The 16,582-nt window shown below is 44.7% G+C and overlaps 1 protein-coding gene across 1 annotated transcript in view; it reads right to left on the bottom strand.

Moving 5' to 3' along the window:
• Window positions 1-4,476: 4,476 nt before the first annotated feature.
• tns1b (tensin 1b) overlaps window positions 4,477-16,582 on the bottom strand; it is an 88,049-nt gene continuing 75,943 nt past the window's right edge. The window contains exons 19-32 of the mRNA XM_089002014.1: window positions 15,948-16,126; window positions 14,507-14,645; window positions 13,871-13,966; window positions 13,297-13,459; window positions 12,141-13,216; window positions 11,534-11,620; window positions 11,324-11,452; window positions 11,157-11,249; window positions 10,964-11,041; window positions 10,705-10,815; window positions 9,966-10,134; window positions 9,203-9,271; window positions 8,389-8,418; window positions 4,477-8,308 (exon numbers count right to left, since the gene is read on the bottom strand). Coding sequence (XP_088858140.1) covers window positions 8,170-8,308; window positions 8,389-8,418; window positions 9,203-9,271; window positions 9,966-10,134; window positions 10,705-10,815; window positions 10,964-11,041; window positions 11,157-11,249; window positions 11,324-11,452; window positions 11,534-11,620; window positions 12,141-13,216; window positions 13,297-13,459; window positions 13,871-13,966; window positions 14,507-14,645; window positions 15,948-16,126 — 2,558 coding nt within the window. The 3' untranslated portion in view covers window positions 4,477-8,169. The remainder of the gene's footprint in view (window positions 8,309-8,388; window positions 8,419-9,202; window positions 9,272-9,965; window positions 10,135-10,704; window positions 10,816-10,963; window positions 11,042-11,156; window positions 11,250-11,323; window positions 11,453-11,533; window positions 11,621-12,140; window positions 13,217-13,296; window positions 13,460-13,870; window positions 13,967-14,506; window positions 14,646-15,947; window positions 16,127-16,582) is intronic.

The raw sequence follows: 16,582 nt of genomic DNA, 5'->3' as shown, positions 1-16,582 counted from the left end.
CGTGTGACCTAGCTTGACCTTAGTCACCCCCTCACTGTCCATCCCCCCATCCCAAACCCACTCCGGATGACCCCTAGAGACCCTCGCAGCCATCTGTTACGGGAGCTTTGGGATGTGTTGATTGGCTGGGGGATGGGGGTGGTGCTGAAAAGATGTGGTGGGGGCGGGGTGGGGGGGGGGGTCTGGCGGATTGCTAATAGACACTGAGGAGATTTTGACAGCAGTAGTAACGGATGGGGTCATGTGATCCCACCATGTGGATTGTGTTGTGGGAAAAAAACTATTTTTCATCATTGATGCTAACATGAGCATGCCACTGGCCTTTTCTGTTCATGTTAGCAGCGAGCTAACAAGCCAGTCTCAGTATAGCGGGAGTTAGCTTGTTTTTTTTTTTCTCAGGGAAGAAAATTGATTGAGGTTCCAAATCACTGTTGTCAAAGTCAAGGCCCGGGGGCCAAAATCTGGCCTACCACATCATTTTATTCGGCCCATGAAAGCAAACCGAACTTGTGAAATTCCATGCTCATCTATCGAACTAGCTAGCTAGCGAGCAAGCTGGCTAGGTCCCAGGTGCCTCGATACAGAAAAGGTCTAATTTAGCAGAAACTGTATGGCACGGGTGTCAAAGTCAAGGCCCGGGGCGATTTATCTAGCAAGCTACCTAGTGAGGTAGCTATCTCTGTTTCTACTCTTGCTTACATCACCGGTGTTCAAATCAAGGCCCAGGGGCAAAATCTGGCCTGCCACATCATTTTATTTACTTGTGAAATTCCAAGCTCATCTATTGAGCCAAGTCGCTAATGATCGGGCTAGCTAACGATCGAGCTAGCTATCGAGCAATCTATCTAGCGAGCTAGCTAACTCTTTCTCAGAATCAGAATCAGAATCATCTTTATTGCCAAGTATGTAGAACACAAATTCCTTGTCTATTCTTGCTAGTCGGCTAATCTCTGACATCACAGGGGTCCAAGTCTCAGTATAGCGGGAGTTAGCTTGTTTTTTTTTATCAGTGAAGTGAATTGATTGAGATTCCAAATCACAGTTGTCAAAGTCAAGGCCCGCGGGCCAAATCAGGCCCGTCACATCATTTTTATTCAGCTCTAAAAAGCAAATCGAACTTGTGAAATTCCACGCACTTCTATCGAACTAGCTAGCTAGCGACCAATCTAGCGAGGTCCCAGGTGCCTTGATACATCAAAGGTCTAATTTAGCAGAAACTGTATGGCATGGTTGTCAATGTCAAGGCCGGGGGCTAAATGTGGACTGCCAAATCATTTTATTTGACCCGTATGTAAACCACAAGTCATTATTTTAGACTTCAGATTTGAAAAAAACAGTTATTTATTAATTTGTTGTGTGCTCTGGACGGAATACGGGGCGGGCATTTGGCTTCCCCAAATTCATAACAGCCCTCGAGAAGAAACTGTAACTCTAATGTGCAAAAAAAATGACTGACACCCCTGTTCTAAATGAAATGTCATGTCCGCCATCTTGTGGTATTTTAAGGAATAACAAGGAAAAATCACTCAGAAGGCTTTCTGTACCCAGGAAAATTTCATGAATCAAAGTCATTTACACCAAAAACCGAACAGAATTAAAATAGCAAAGTCATCCGCGATGGTGAGTCAGCTCGGAGGCAAAAAAAAAAAAGTGTCAAAATGCCAACCAAAAAGCAGGCGAAACACTCGGGGCCAAAACAGAAATCAGAAGCAAACGCAGATTAAGGGGATTACCCCCTTGTCACGCACCCCTTTTGCTACGCCAATATAGACCATTTTAATCCCCTCCTCCCCATTTCCCAGCATGCAGTCCCCCTGCGGAGTTGACGGTTTCAAATCACAACTCGACTCGCCGGGGTGAGAGGTGAGTACGGTCTTGAAACCGCACGTCAGGGTACTTTATTTTCCGTTCACTTCAAACAATGACTTCATTTCGCCAGAATTCCATTTTTCATGTCAAAATGCTTTCTTTGCGGTTTATGAAAGAGAAACGCTGACACCCAGTGGTTGAAATGAGGCATGACATACGGAAGCCATTTTAGGATAGCCCAATGCCAGCCTCACGTTTTTGGCGTTCCCTATTTCTTGAGATTCAGATTGTTTCAGTTAAAAAAAACTGTCAGCTGGACTTGCAAGTAGAGTCCATGGGCCCTGTTGTTTTTGTAATAATAATAATAATAATAATAATAATAATAATAATAATAATAATACATTTCATTTATAAGCGCCTTTCAAAACTCTCAAGGTCACTTTAGAGTCACAGAATAAGTTTTTCTGTGGGTGAGCAGCGGCAGCCACAAGCGCCAGCGTTCGCTCAACCCGGAAGTAACTCAAATAGATAGAAAGCCAGCTAATATATAGGTAATAGCTAGCCAACTGGATAGCGAGGCAGATAGATAGCCAATAGCTAGCTAGATAGCTAATATATAGCCAGCTAATAGATAGTAAATGGCTAGCTAGCTAGATAGCTAACAAGATAGCCAGATAGTGAGCTAGCTAGGCAGCTCGATAGCCAGATAAATCAAAAGAAGAGAGTAAAAAATAAATAACAGTTATTGGCGTGCTATAAAAGCTTATATGTGTATTTATAGGCATCAAAATAAAAGTATTGCAATTCTTGATGTTTTCATTGTTTAGAGAGTGGTTTGAATTTCTGTCAGGCATTAAAACAACAATAACATCCAAATCGGCTTAGCTCTTATTTTGAAATCCTGACTCGTCTTCTTAATCTACTCTGATAGAATGACATTTTTTTTTAAACGTGACTATCTTCTTTTCCTTTCGGCTTAAACGTGACAATCAAATATACTAAACGTGGCTTTTTTTTTTAGCATTTCAAGTAAATATGATACGAATTGCGACATGTGGGATGATGGAGCAGGCTTCCCTTTTGCGCCACCTCTTTATTCTCCAGTTGGCTTTGGATAAAATCCTGCATTTGTTGTTTGTAATGACGCCTGCCAGCCACAAGGGGCGACCTCCGATTTGACCAGTGCTTGCTCAAGTGAGCCTAATAATAAATAATAATACATTTGATTTCCAAGCGCCTTTCAAAACTCTTAAGGTCACTTTGCAGTCACAGGATAAGCTTTCCTGTGGGTGAGCAGCAGCAGCCACACACGCCAGCGTTCACTAAACCCGGAATAACTCAAATAGATAGAAAGCTAGCTAGCCAGCTAACACATAGCTAATCGATAGATAGCTAACTAGATAGACAGACAGCCAATAGCTATTTATTCAATTCTATTAGCTGGCCAGCTTGATAGCTAGCCAGCTAATAAAATTGAAAATATTTTATTTTCTAAAATGGTGATTTTCTATTTTTACATTTTAAATAATAATTAATATGATAAACACATTACCACACATTACACATTACATTTTTTTAACAAAAGCATAGGAAAGATTTGGTTTCATTTCAAGCCTAAGGACCGCCATGTTTAGAGAAAAACTTCCATGCTTATCTATCAAGCGAGCTAGCTGTCGATCGAGCTAGCTAGCTAACAATCGAGCTAGCTATCGAGCGATCTATCAAGCTCTCTTTCTATTCTTGCTAATTGGCTAATCCCTTACATTACAGGTGTCCAAATCAAGGCCCGGGGGCAAAATTTGGCCTGCCACATCATTTTATTTGGCCCGCGAAAGAAAAACGAACTTGTGAAATTCCATGCTCATCTATCGAGCTTGCTAGCTGATGATCAGGCTAGCTAAGGATCAGGCTCGCTAACGAGCAATCTATCTAGCGAGCTAGCTAACTCTCTTTCTATTCTTGCTAGTTGGCTAATCCCTGACATCCAAGATTTACAGAAAAAGTTCATAGCGCACCACCAAATAGACCCAAAATTGGATATGTGTACATTAAAAAAAATGAAATGCGGGTATGTTTGATTGAACACGAAGCGAAATAAACGACTTTTCAATCAATAAAATTGATATTTCACACAAAGATAGTGCAGGTGGGGGTGTGCGGAGGTGGGCGGGGGGTAATCACAAGACAAACCAGACGACTTTGGACGGTAATTATTTCATATTCTGCATCATCATCAAAAGTGGATGTGTCATTCTTAATGCAGTTATAAGTGCTTGACTTGAAGATAAATTGGACATTTCTGGAACAATAAGATGATATAATCAGTTTTTTGTTTTTTTGTCATCATTTTTACATCAATCATGTATACAAGTTGGCATTGAGCAACAAAGCAAAAATAAATAAATATTTTCAGTGGAAGTTTTCTTCTATATTTATATCTGTGTGAATACATACAGACAGTGATACCTCAGTTTACGAATTTAATTGGTTCCCAGAAAGGGTGTGTAAGGAGAAAAGTTCCTCTGCCAAACATTAATTCCCCATAAGAAACCATTAACAATGAAAATAATCCGTTTCCCAATAAAACATAATTTTTGCCTAATTAGCCTCAAAACTATATATATATATATATATATATATATATATATATATATATATATATATATATATATATATATATATATATATTTTAATGTATAATAAATATGCTGTTGTATTGGGGTCTTTTTCGGTCCCAAAAAAGGAAAAGTATTCACTTGATAACAAACTACGTCTGCACTGAGTGCACTCAAAGAAAGTGTGTGTGGTGGTAAACTAGTCCGCCAGCCACCGTGGCGCTGTTTGACGCTTTGTTTTGGTGTTCTTCCGCCGAAAACTAGTCTGCCAGCCATTGTGGCGCTCCGTGTGTTTCCCGAAAACTAGTTCGTATACCAAGATTATATTCTCGCCAATTTAATGTTCGTAAGGCGAAACATTCGTAAGCTAAAGCGTCCGTAAAATGAGGTATCACTGTATATACAGGTAACATCCGACTTACGACCGAGTTCCGTTCCGACCAGACGGCCGTAAGTCAAAATGGTCGTAAGTCGAAACCCATTAAAAATGTTGAATAGAGACTCGGAGGCTAAATGAATCGCAACCCCCCACGCCCCCTTCTGGCGCTATCACACAGTCGATTGCTGTGCAATTGTGAGATGCTGGCTGGCTGGCCAAAATTGTCATACACGTTGCCGGCCTGCTAAGGTGTTGCTGTTCCAGGTGTAGAATTAAAAGTTTAAAAATAGGGTCTGGAGGCCATGGTCGTAAGTACGGGTGGTTGTAAGTTGAGCTGGTCATAAGTCAGATGGTACCCGTATACTGTATATATATATATATATACTGCATATACTGTATATGTAGCGAGCTAGCTTACTTTTGGCATGGGTGTGAATGGATAGTTTTTGGCTAGCAGCATAATAAACAGATTTCAAACGAAAGAGAAGCTCATCGTCAGTGTCGTGGCCGAGTGCTTTTCTATCCCGCTATTTACACATAAGACATAGTGTATTTTCCGGTGTATAAGGTGCACCCAAAAGCCTCCATTTTATTCCAAAGATGACCCTGCGCCTTATACGCCTTATATGCAAAGTCATAGTCAGCCACAACAAATCTCGTAACGACTCCATTACCCCCCTTCCCTGCCCCTGGACGAGAAGTAGTGCGAAACCCCAGTCTCTACTGAACGCCCCTTTAAAATGCGGTGCGCCCTATGTATATAAAACTTTTATCTATTGATATATAGTGATACCTTGGCTTCCGAACTTAATTGGTTCCCAGACAGAGTCTATAAGGCGAAAAGTGTGTCTCCCAAAAATGAATTTCCCATAGGAAACAATTAAAATGAGAATAATTCATTCCCAGGTCCACATAAAACATCATTTTCTACTTTCTAATTTTCTAAGCCTTAAAACTACACAAAATATGCCTTATTTATGTATAATAAATGTGCTATGCTATTATAATTAAAGAAATAAACTACTATATAATAAAGTTGTTTTATTTACCTTTGTGATGGCCGTTGATGGCTAGATGGCATGAAGTGGCCGGTTTCCTCAGCATTAAACTTGTTTCACCATCTTGAGGAATGATCCCTTGTAGGTGCTTTCTCTGTGATAATTTTATCTAGTTCCTCAATTTCTCCACTGCGAGACTAATAAAGGCAAATCCAATCCAATCCAATCAATTGTGTTCTGTTCAGCTGGGTTGATAGCTTTTTGCATCAAGTGTACAGATGGCTTGTGCTTTGTGGATCCTGATTGATGGGATATTTTAACCTTGCAGTCTACACTCTGCCTTTGAACTATCAATGTTGAATCTCTGTCACTGTCGTCTGCCTGTCTCTTTAATGTTTAAACCACCTCCCCTCACTGCTACGTTCTTGACCAATCACGTGGCTTTCACCGAAGACTGGGGGGCGGGGAATAGAGGACAAAAAAAGTCACCAGCCATTTTCTTTTTGTAGAACGGTTTCACTCTCTCTCTATCTGGAAACCCCACCCCTCCCTCACTGATGCGTTCTTGACCAATCACGTGGCTTTAACGGAAGACTGGGGGCGGGGAATAGAGGACAAAAGCAGTCGGCTGCCATTTTGTTGTTAGAAAAATGGGCTCGTTCGCAAACGACACATCCTTCATTGAGGCAGCTCCGTGTGTATCCCGAAAAAAGTTCGTATGCCAAGGTAAAATTTTCATAAATTTAACCGTAAACCGAGGTATCACTGTATTATATTTGGAAAATGTTTTTCTTTCATTGAAGGTGCACGTTATAGTCCGGAAATATATGATACAAGTTTGAAAATACTCCATTCATTGGGGGTGCGACTTATATTGTATTCTAGTGCGCGTTATACACTGGAAAATATGGTCATACCTTTTGAATGCGGGTGTTTTGCGTGATTTTACATTTTCACGTATAAATCACGGAGGTTTTGCACGTCCGTTTCTGATACTTCTGAAATCTCGTGTAGTTTTGTTTAAAAAAAAGATGTTTTATCAAAAAATGTCAGGCAACCAGAAGACTTGGAACAGCAGTCCTACCCGAGTATTTACACACAGCTCATAATGGGCCGATTTAAGGGGGGAAAAAACAGATCCCCTTAGCATCTGTTAGCATCGGTTAGCATCGAACGAAACTATCAGTACACACAGAAGGAATGAATACAACCGCCATGTTTGTGTTTTATCCACACAAAAAAAAACACTTGCCATTCTCCCTCCTGCCTGTCCTGGAAAACTTAGAAAGGAACAAAAGCCACGTGTCTTTGGTTGAGCGCTCAAAAGCTACCAGTGACAATCCACCAAGCTCACACAACGTGACTTTTTATCTTCTCGCCAAACGCCAAAATAATAATCCATTTCATTTGTAAGCGCCTTTCAAAACTCTCAAGGTCACTTTACAGTCACAGGATCGTTTTTTCTGCGGGTGAGCAGCGGAGGCCACATGCGCCAGCGTTCACTCAACCCGGAAATAACTCAAATAGATAGAAAGCTAACTAACTATATGTTGGGGCAATTCGCTATACGAACATTTTTGAACATCTTTTCTGTTTCCTTTTGCGTCATTTTGTTTTTCTTGGACTTCCTGACATGTCGCATCCTGGCAGCCTTTGCATGACGTCACATCCTGTCCGTCTTTACATGACGTCACATCCTGTCCGGCTTTATAAAAGCTTTTTCCCTCACTGGCCTTTCCCTCTCTCTCCTGTGAAGAGCATTCTCTGTGCCGTTCCAAGAATAAATAATCTTTCTGTTCATTATTTCGATTACTGCTGATTGACTAATTAGACCAACACAAGCGAAGAACATGAACCAGGAGAAGAACAACTTTGATCCAACACTAGCCAGCTAACACATAGCTGATGGATAACCAGCTACATAGCTAGCCAGCCAGACAGCTAATAGATAGCTAATAGATAGCCAGCTTAATAGCTAGCTAGCCAGATAGCTAATAGATAGCAATAGATAGCAAAATCCGGTGAGGTGTCGACAAAACGACAACAAAACCTGCCACACTTCCTTATTTTCCAAATAAAGTGCCACCATTTTGCCAACCAAACGTTTTTCCCTTCCAGTGAGAGCCAAGGCGCCTCCCGTCCGGTTGTCCGGTCCGGCTCCAGCCCCTTTTTGCACTTCCGCAGGTCCACTTGGGAGTCCGTCCCAAAAAGAAAAGTGCTAGCAAGCCGCGCATATGCCAGGAAGCCCGGCGGAGAAGTGAAGCGTGTCGGTTCAATGGCGGGCAGGAAGTGAGCAAAGGCGATTTGTGTAGGCCAGGGGGGGGGGGGGGGGTCCTCGTGGGGTGCCAAGTTTCGCTTGAAAAGGCGCTCATCGCTTTTGCAAAGTCACCATCCTGGTGACAAAGTTGACGATGGCGCTGGCGGGTTGCTGGGGGTCCATTTCGGCGAAGAGATGGCTGACGTTGTCCGTTGTGCTGCCTTGCTTACGCGCCACAAAACCAAACAACCTGAAAACAAACATGGATGCCACTGACAGACCTTTCAGAGTAGCGAGTGGACGGCAATGAAATCCGTCTCCGTCACTTACTTGGCGGCGCCTCCTTCAGGCTTCTTCCACCTGGAAGGATCGATAAACGTTAGCAACTTGTCAAATCAATAACACGAGGAGCCAATCACAACAAATTAATGAATAATTAGCTCGTAGCATTTAGCTTGTCGTCTTCGACGTGCACATTCCACCATGACGTCCCTGATCCACTGGTGAAAAGGACGCTTTAATCCTCTCCTCTTTCATTTAGAACTGCTTCATGTCACAAAGAGGGTACAGCAAGTGCTGAAGAATGAATGACTCTGTGTCCTTGTGTTGTCATATTATTTTTTTTTTGTTTTTTGGACTTCAAGATGGCGCCGCGAGAGCAGCTCCTGTATTTTGTTTTTCTACTTCTTTCTTTCCTTTCAGAACTTTGCTGCTGTGTTACTTCCAGGTAGAGTGAACGCTGGCGCGAATGGCTACCTCTGCTCACCCGCACAAAAAAATCCAGTGACTGTAAAATGTCCTTGAGAGTTTTGAAAGGCGCTTAGAAATGAAATGTATTATTATTATTATTATTATAATAACCCCACTTTCCATAATAATAATAATAATAATACCTGTCATTTATAAGCACCTTTCAAAACTTTCAAGGACACTTTACAGTCAGATTTACATTCACAAGCTGAATAAATGATGTTGTAAGGGATTAGCCAGCTAACTGAATAGAAAGAGAACTAGCTCGCTAGCTAGCTCAATAGATGAGCATGGAATTTCACAAGTTTGATTCACATTCACGGGCCAAATAAAATGATGTTGGCGGCCAGATTTGCCTTGACTTTGACACCTGTGAATTAGAAGGTCTACTCACTTCCTGTCCTGTGGATCAATGTCGCAGAAGGTGACAGTATTGCAGGGGTAGTGTCGCCGGAAGAAGACCCTGCAAACAAACAAGTGCGGCGTAACGACGGAATACAGTCAAAACTAGTTTTTCCAACTTTTTGGTTCTCATCCAATTTAGTTTTCAAGCACAAATTTTGATTATTTTTTTTTTGCCTCGGTTTACAACCAAAAATGGGTTCTCGCACAAACTGAGCACACCTGAATGCACCACTGTCTGTCATGAATGGCTGCGTCTCCTGCCGACAGTAAACACAATCTTTCTGGGTCCGAGCCTTCGTCCACAGTGTCCGATCAAACATCTCTGACACTTGACCCATGACCATTTTTTTAGACCTCACAGGATCGTAGGCAAAAAAGTTGGATCCATAAACCTCAGTTTAACGATAATCTGTTCCAGAAACCTGTTTGAAAGCAGATTTGGTTGAAAAACGAAACATTTCCCATTTCCATGTCTGCTTGACTTTGACTCAAAATGGAAGGCTACATAAGGCTAACGTCCCTTTTGTGGAGATCTCAACCTAACATGTCTGCTTTTTTTAGTCAATAAAAACACTAATACGTCTGTCACAATGCGCCGCGACACCAGGAAGTGACGTATAAGGAAGTGGAGGGAATTCCAGTGGTGCATTTGGGTGTGCTCAGTTTGCGCGAGAACCCATTTTCGGTTGTAAACCGAGGCATAAAAAAAATCTAAATTTATGCTTGATAACCATGTTTTGTGGCAAGCGTACTTCCTCTGGTTGTCAGTCAGGGTGATGCCTTGCGAGGACACCTTGAAGTGCACGATGGTGGCAGCCGATGGACAATCGGCGGCCAGAGTCTCCGAAATGGCTTTGGCGATGGCCTGGGGGCCCGTCAGAGACTCCATGTCCACCGAGTTGATGTAGAGTACGTTGCACGCTGCGAGTAAAAAAAAAGGACAGTGAGGATTGAAAAGCGGCTGCGGAGGAAGGATTTGCATATGGCGTCCGTGCCTTTCGTGCCATTAGTCTGCATGCGATATGGGACGAAGCGGAGGTCACAAGACGATTTGTCAAGAACCAACCCTCAAGCACCCAAAAGTAGAGATGTCCAAGCACTAATTCAAGGTATCGCTACAGGCTGATACCGGACGATTTTGGAAGTCATCTGACTTGCTGAGGCTGCCGATACCAGATACCAAATACAAACGGATGAAAAACTACAGAAAGTCATTCTCAGTCTGACGCAGTTTGACTAAATGAAATCGGATACATCACAAGTACCTGAGGTATCGGTACTCGACGTACTCAAAAGACTGATGACCGGTGCTGGTATCGGTCCACAAAAAGAATAGTAAAAATTCAAGAACGCCTGCTTTTTAACTCTTGGAAGACTTTGGTTCAGAGACACCATCCCAAGTCAAGTTAATAGAACAGAAGCATTCGCGACCAGTTAAGATGTAGGATGCGCATTCCACATGGACGTTTCCAGGGCTACACAAGGTTTTACCGTGGGACTCGGCCAGGGCCAAAGTGGGTATCTGTAGTCTACCTGCTCCTTGTTTCAGTCGGTCAGCCGGCGGGTTATTTTGCACAACGTCAGGTTCGTCCTCGACGAGATCTACAAAGTGGAAGCCAAGATGAAAATGGCAGCACGTTGAGGACGGTGATTCCAGAATTTGAATCCACCCCACTGGCGGCAGAGTCTGTACGGTGGGCATCCGCCATCACCAATTGTGAACAGAAGGTCGTCAATGGCCTGCACCAACCTGCGGTGGGGATCAGTAGCTTGCACGGCAGGGCCAACGGCGTGATGGCGTGTTGGTAGACCAACGCCGACAGACAACCTGGAAGCGGACAAACCAAAATCGGTCATACATAAATCCGGAATCCGAACTGATAGACCGTCATATCATACTTTGTGGCACTGCGGTGTGTCTCTGAGAAGTAGTTGTCACTCACCGAAGTAGGGCTCGTTGGGACACCCCTTGAGTTTGACTCCTTTCGGGCTGCTCTCAATTAGGAAGTGGCGCACAAGCTCATTGGTGATGTCCCCTGCAGGACCAACATCGACAAAACCAGTGAGGGCCGACGTTTTTCGTGATTGACTACATGGGACAACTCCTGACCTTTTTTGTTAGGGTGTACTGACGGTGGGGGAGAGGCCACCTTCATGGCCAGGCCGTAAGCCCCTTTGAAGGAGTGGCTATCCCGGATGACAAAGGCCCCGGGTTGGCGTTCCTTTAGCACACCGATCGCTAAAACGCAGTGCAATGTTTGACACGTGGGAAGATTTGTGCTTGACATTTGTCGACAGTCTGCGCTTTGGTTTAGCTTACCTTGTTCTCTGGATATGTCGGGCTTGTACCAGAACTTTGACGTATCTTGGACAAACTTTACATTCAGTTTGCTCTCGGGACCGCCATCTGCTAACACACAGGACAGTCTAGGAGATCCGGTGTCAAGTCATTTTTTGCGGCGGGCCGCATTGTCGGTCCGGTTTCCTCTCGAGGGCCATTATGAATTTGGGGAAGCTATTAAAATGGTTCATCCCCTTCACATATTACATACAGAACTACTTTTCAAATTAGTAGTAAAAAATAATGACTGTTATTGTGGTTTACGTGGGACAATTGGAAATTTTGGGTTTGGACTTTAGCAAGCATCATTGTACTTGACGTTCTTTATTTGCTTTCGCAGGCCGAATAAAATGATGTGGCGGGCCGGATTTGGCCTCCGGAACTTGACACTTGTGGTCTAGTACTTGAGGTGTGCCCGTGGTCGTTGTAAATGTCAGCATCAAGAAAATGACCTTTGCTTTCTGTCCGATTAAAATCTAGGACATTGACTAAACGAATCGAATTGGTTGACTCGCAACACATGTATCAAGTCAACGGCTATGACTACCGTACAGGGTGGGGAGCTGCACTCAGAGAATCTCCTTACCAGCCGTGTTGAAGCGCGAAAAGTCTGAGAGGGTGTGGAAGTAGCCATGATTGCTTCCGGCGCTCGCCGGTGACAGCACCTTTCCATTCAAGGAGCCGTATGAGGGCGATGCATTTGGTCTGTCGCCACTCGACATGCGCCTCTTTTCCGGAAGCTGAGGTTGAAAAGTAGGTGTTGCGCTTCCCTGTCGGAAGCATTCCGCACCCACAGCCGTCATTCCCGAGTCCTGGTAGGGTGCGGGGAAAGTGGGGAAGGAAGGAGTCGGCGGTCCTTGGCAGCCCGAGGAACTGCTCTGCCTGGACAGGTTGCCGTGCCGCTCATCCGGCGTTGTATAGCCACTGTGGGTGGGGTGTCGGTCTAGACCGGGGCTCCTTTGCGACAACGACGGGTGACGGCCCAGCACGGGACTGCCGTGCGATTGGGAAATTGACGGATGTCTGCTGAGCACAGGACTGCTCGGCATGGCTTGTCCCAAAAAGGGTTGTTTGCCGAGGATCGGGCTGTGTTCAGGCTTCTGCCCCGTCGAAGACTGTCGGACGAGTACTTGACCACTCAGACTTCCTTGAGACTGATGGCGTCCGAGGATGGGACTGCCGCTGAACTCCGGTCCACCCGTCTCAAAGCCGTTCACCCCTGAGATTTTCTGAACCACGATGTGTCCCTCCTGATAAGTCCCCGGGTGCTTGTCCAACTCGACACTGTCAGTGGAGGTCAGGACATAAGCCCGCTGACTTCCAGGGATGACTGCAGTCTTGGATACCTCCAGGCAGGAGAATGAGCCAGAATCGGATGCCGCACTGCCCCTTGTTCGGGTGCTAGACCCAAGCCCGAGTGGTGTTGTAGTTGCGATGCCGAGGTAGGGGGATGTCGCAGAAAGGGAATCAAGGTGAGTGGAATCAGGGGAAGTGGATACTTGGTATGAGGCCATCGGAGTGGAGTATGCGCTCACTGCTGTCTGTGTGAGCAAACTTGAATCGGACGGAGTGCTCAAGTCCGGCTGTGCTGAGGCCGGATTGCGAGAAGCCAATTGAGAGACGGCTCCTTGGTCATCAGACAGATATGGCGCCAATTGCTTTCTGCATTGAAACAGAACAAAGACCTATTTTCATGAACTTGCCATGGACTGAAAAGGTGGTGCTCTATGTCTCGTACTCACCCCCGTGAGCTGTGGACGGGGCTGCTACTGGACAGTGGCGAGTTGAGGGCACGGAGAACAGGACTCGGACTTCTTTGTGACTCGGGAAGACTACGAACTGTGGCAGATGGCTCTTCGGCTGCGACAGCTGACCTTGCAACGGACTCCACGTAACTTCGGGGTGCTGAATGTGACAGAAACGGGGAGGTTGATTACTTTACTTTGAAGAAGAGCATGCTATGTAAAAATGGCAGACTGAGACATTGTAATGGACAGCGTGAATGACTTTTGGCTGAAGTGGGATGATCACTTTCGCACCTCGCCTAAGACCCTTACCGTTTTCATCCGGAATGCACTCATCATCTGAGGGGCATTGTTGGAAACAATTCAGAGGAAAACAAAAAACAGTAAAGGCAGAGCTCACAGGGCCAAGCAAGGTCGTTGGAATCGCTTGAAAACAGGTCCCACCCGTGAGTCAAACCAACTCCCGGTTAGCATGAGGCTAACCGGTACTTGTTTTTAAGTTTGGTTAGTAAGTTCAGTGCAATGTTTGCACAATAACACGGATCTCAACGGAGGTAACATTGAGACCAACCTGAGCCGGTTTGATTGAGCTGGAGATGGGCCGGGTTGTGGGGTTTTAATCCCAATGCTGATAATGGCGTCTTGGCAAGACCGGGAGGAGAGCGACCTTGAAAACAAAGGGAAATAAATCGACGTTTAGCAGCAGACACATTGATAAATATAATCCAAAACTCTCAAGGATGTTTTACAGTCACAGGATACGTTTTTTTTTCTGTGTGTGAGCAGCGGCAGCCACACGCGCCAGCGTTCACTCAACCCGGAATAACTCCAATAGATTGAAAGCTAGCTAGCTAGCTAATAGATAGCTAAATAAAGCTAAGAACTAGATAGCTAACAGGTAGACAGCTGACAGCCAGATAGCTAGCTAATGGCTAGATAGCTAACAGCTAGAAGGCCAGATAGATAATGTTTCCTGACTTGATTTGAAGATTGCATTGGTAAATCAACTTTATCAATTGACCTTTTTAATGAAAAACCAAAGCCCAAACAAATTCGCCAATGGTGCTCCACATTACAAAGAAAAGAACAACAACAAAAACTAACAAACAACCTCAAAAATAGTATCATTCATCGGTTACTTGACACTCTGACCGAAATGTGATGAGCGGCGCCGAGCTCCATGGCGGCAGCCAGGGGGCAGACTTACACAAGTTGAAGTAAGGGGTTTGCGCCGAAATGGGGAAGTCAGGGCTCGCGGGGAGCGCCTCACCACCAACTGTGCGGGTCGGGCTGCTGGGCCCACCCTCCATCTCCTCAAAAGCTTCCCGGTAGCTGTGCATGTGTCTCTGAAGAGCCAAACAATAAGTCAGAAAATACACATGGACTCAGGAAATAGAAATCTCACCATGACAAACGGCCCTTCGCACCCACTTGAACCTCCAGATGGCCCTTAAATCTATGCAGTACAGTAATACATCAGCTCACGAACATAATTGGTTCCCAGAAAGTGTGTGTAAGGCGAAAGGTTTGTCTGCCAAATAATTTATAATAATTATAAATTATATATAATTATAATTATAAAAAGAATAATCTGTTCCCAGGTCCCCATAAGACATATTTTTTGATGAAAGAAGCCTTAAAACTACACAAAATATACCTTATTTTATGCATATTAAATGTGCTATTGTATTGTAATGAAAGAAATAAACTGTATTGTATTATCAAGTAGTTTTATTGACCTTTCTGATGGTCATTGATTGGATTGGATTGGATTGGATTGGATATGCCTTTATTAGTCTCACTCACTGTCAGTGTCAGTGTAGTTGATGTAGTTGCCTCTTGATATCCGAGTGAAGTTGCCGTACTTTCTGGGCGATAATACCCTCACTCACACGGTCCCCTGCTAGCTGCTTTTCGTTAATCCAAATCAACAGAAGTTTTTCAACCTCTTCTATTGCCTGAGACCGTTGATTAGACAACACAGAAACACCCTTAGCCAGACATAGCAATGGTTGACTTAGCGTACCGGTACTGGGACGCTAAGGGACCTCGTTTGTGTTTCTCCATAATCTCCTTCTTCTGCTCGACCGTAATTTTCTTTTGTGTCCTCTTTGGCTTGACACTAGCCTGTGGTGGAGTCTTTTTCAGTCCTATGATAGCAAAAGTACTCCACTCGGTATCAAACCACCTCATCACTCAAAGAAAACTAGTCCGCCAGCCACCGTGGTGCTGTTCGACCATGTGGTTTGGTGTTCATTGGCCGAAAACTAGTCCGCCAGGCACCGTGGCGCTGTGTGGTTTGGTTCGTCCGCCGAAAACTAGTTCGTATGCCAAGGTTATATTCTCGCGCATTTAATGTTCGTGAGCTAAAGCATTCGTAAGCCAAGGTATCACTGTATTTGAAGACGGAGGCAAAAATTCCTAGTAATTTGCATCAACAATATGTCCACTTTAAATCAGGGTATATTGGAAGTCATTTGTTAGAATTTTAAACAATTTTCAAAACTTTTCAGGCACATTGAGACCACCCAAAAAGTGATTGAAAATGATGGACTCAACGATTCCAAGAAGCCTTCCTCCCTGGTTGGACCATCCAATCACAAAGACCACAGCTCACGGATGTTAACGAACGGCGCTGGAGTTTGTACCTCCTTTGGCCGTCCGCCAGGGTTCATGGCGATGGCGTTGACGAACTCGGGAGAAACGCAACGAACGGGAGAACGGACTGGGACGTCAGCGGAGGTGCCGTCTTCTGGGCCCTCGCTGGCCATGCGACGGCAGGGAACAACTGCCGGATCGTCCAGGGACGTCGCACGGGAGTGGACACCTAGGAAGGGAGGCACCCTTGTGTGAGATCCAATTCAGTAATGGTCCACTTGAAGCCTTTGAAATGCAACGGGGTTGTTAGTTGTTGGGATTTCTCCCTGCTTTCTTAAAGGCTGCTGCAGACACACAAATGTTGTTACATCCAAGTAAATCCATTCAATTTCAGGTGAGCTGGAGCGCTTGTTGGCTAGCTTAAAAACAAACCAAAACCGTCAAAAATCACTCACTCACATTGACAGCAAAAGACAATTTAGAGTCGGCAATGAAACAACAACGTGTGTTACCAGAACAGGGCAAGTGAGGCCCCACCCCGCCTCACCTGACCTCTGTCAGCTCTGACGAACCCGCCCACTGCCTCAGGTCTGGGGATCAGACACAATTACAGGTCCCGAGAACCACGCCAGCGGACAGAGGCTTTTTAGAAATGACCTCCCGCTGAGCGTTGCACAAGGCCCCT

The sequence above is a fragment of the Hippocampus bargibanti genome, linkage group LG08, assembly GCF_051943395.1.
Source record: "Hippocampus bargibanti isolate YZ-2025 linkage group LG08, ASM5194339v1, whole genome shotgun sequence".
Taxonomy (NCBI): domain Eukaryota; kingdom Metazoa; phylum Chordata; class Actinopteri; order Syngnathiformes; family Syngnathidae; genus Hippocampus; species Hippocampus bargibanti.
The sequence above is the reverse complement of the archived record's forward strand: the minus strand, read 5'-3'. Positions and strand labels throughout refer to the sequence as shown.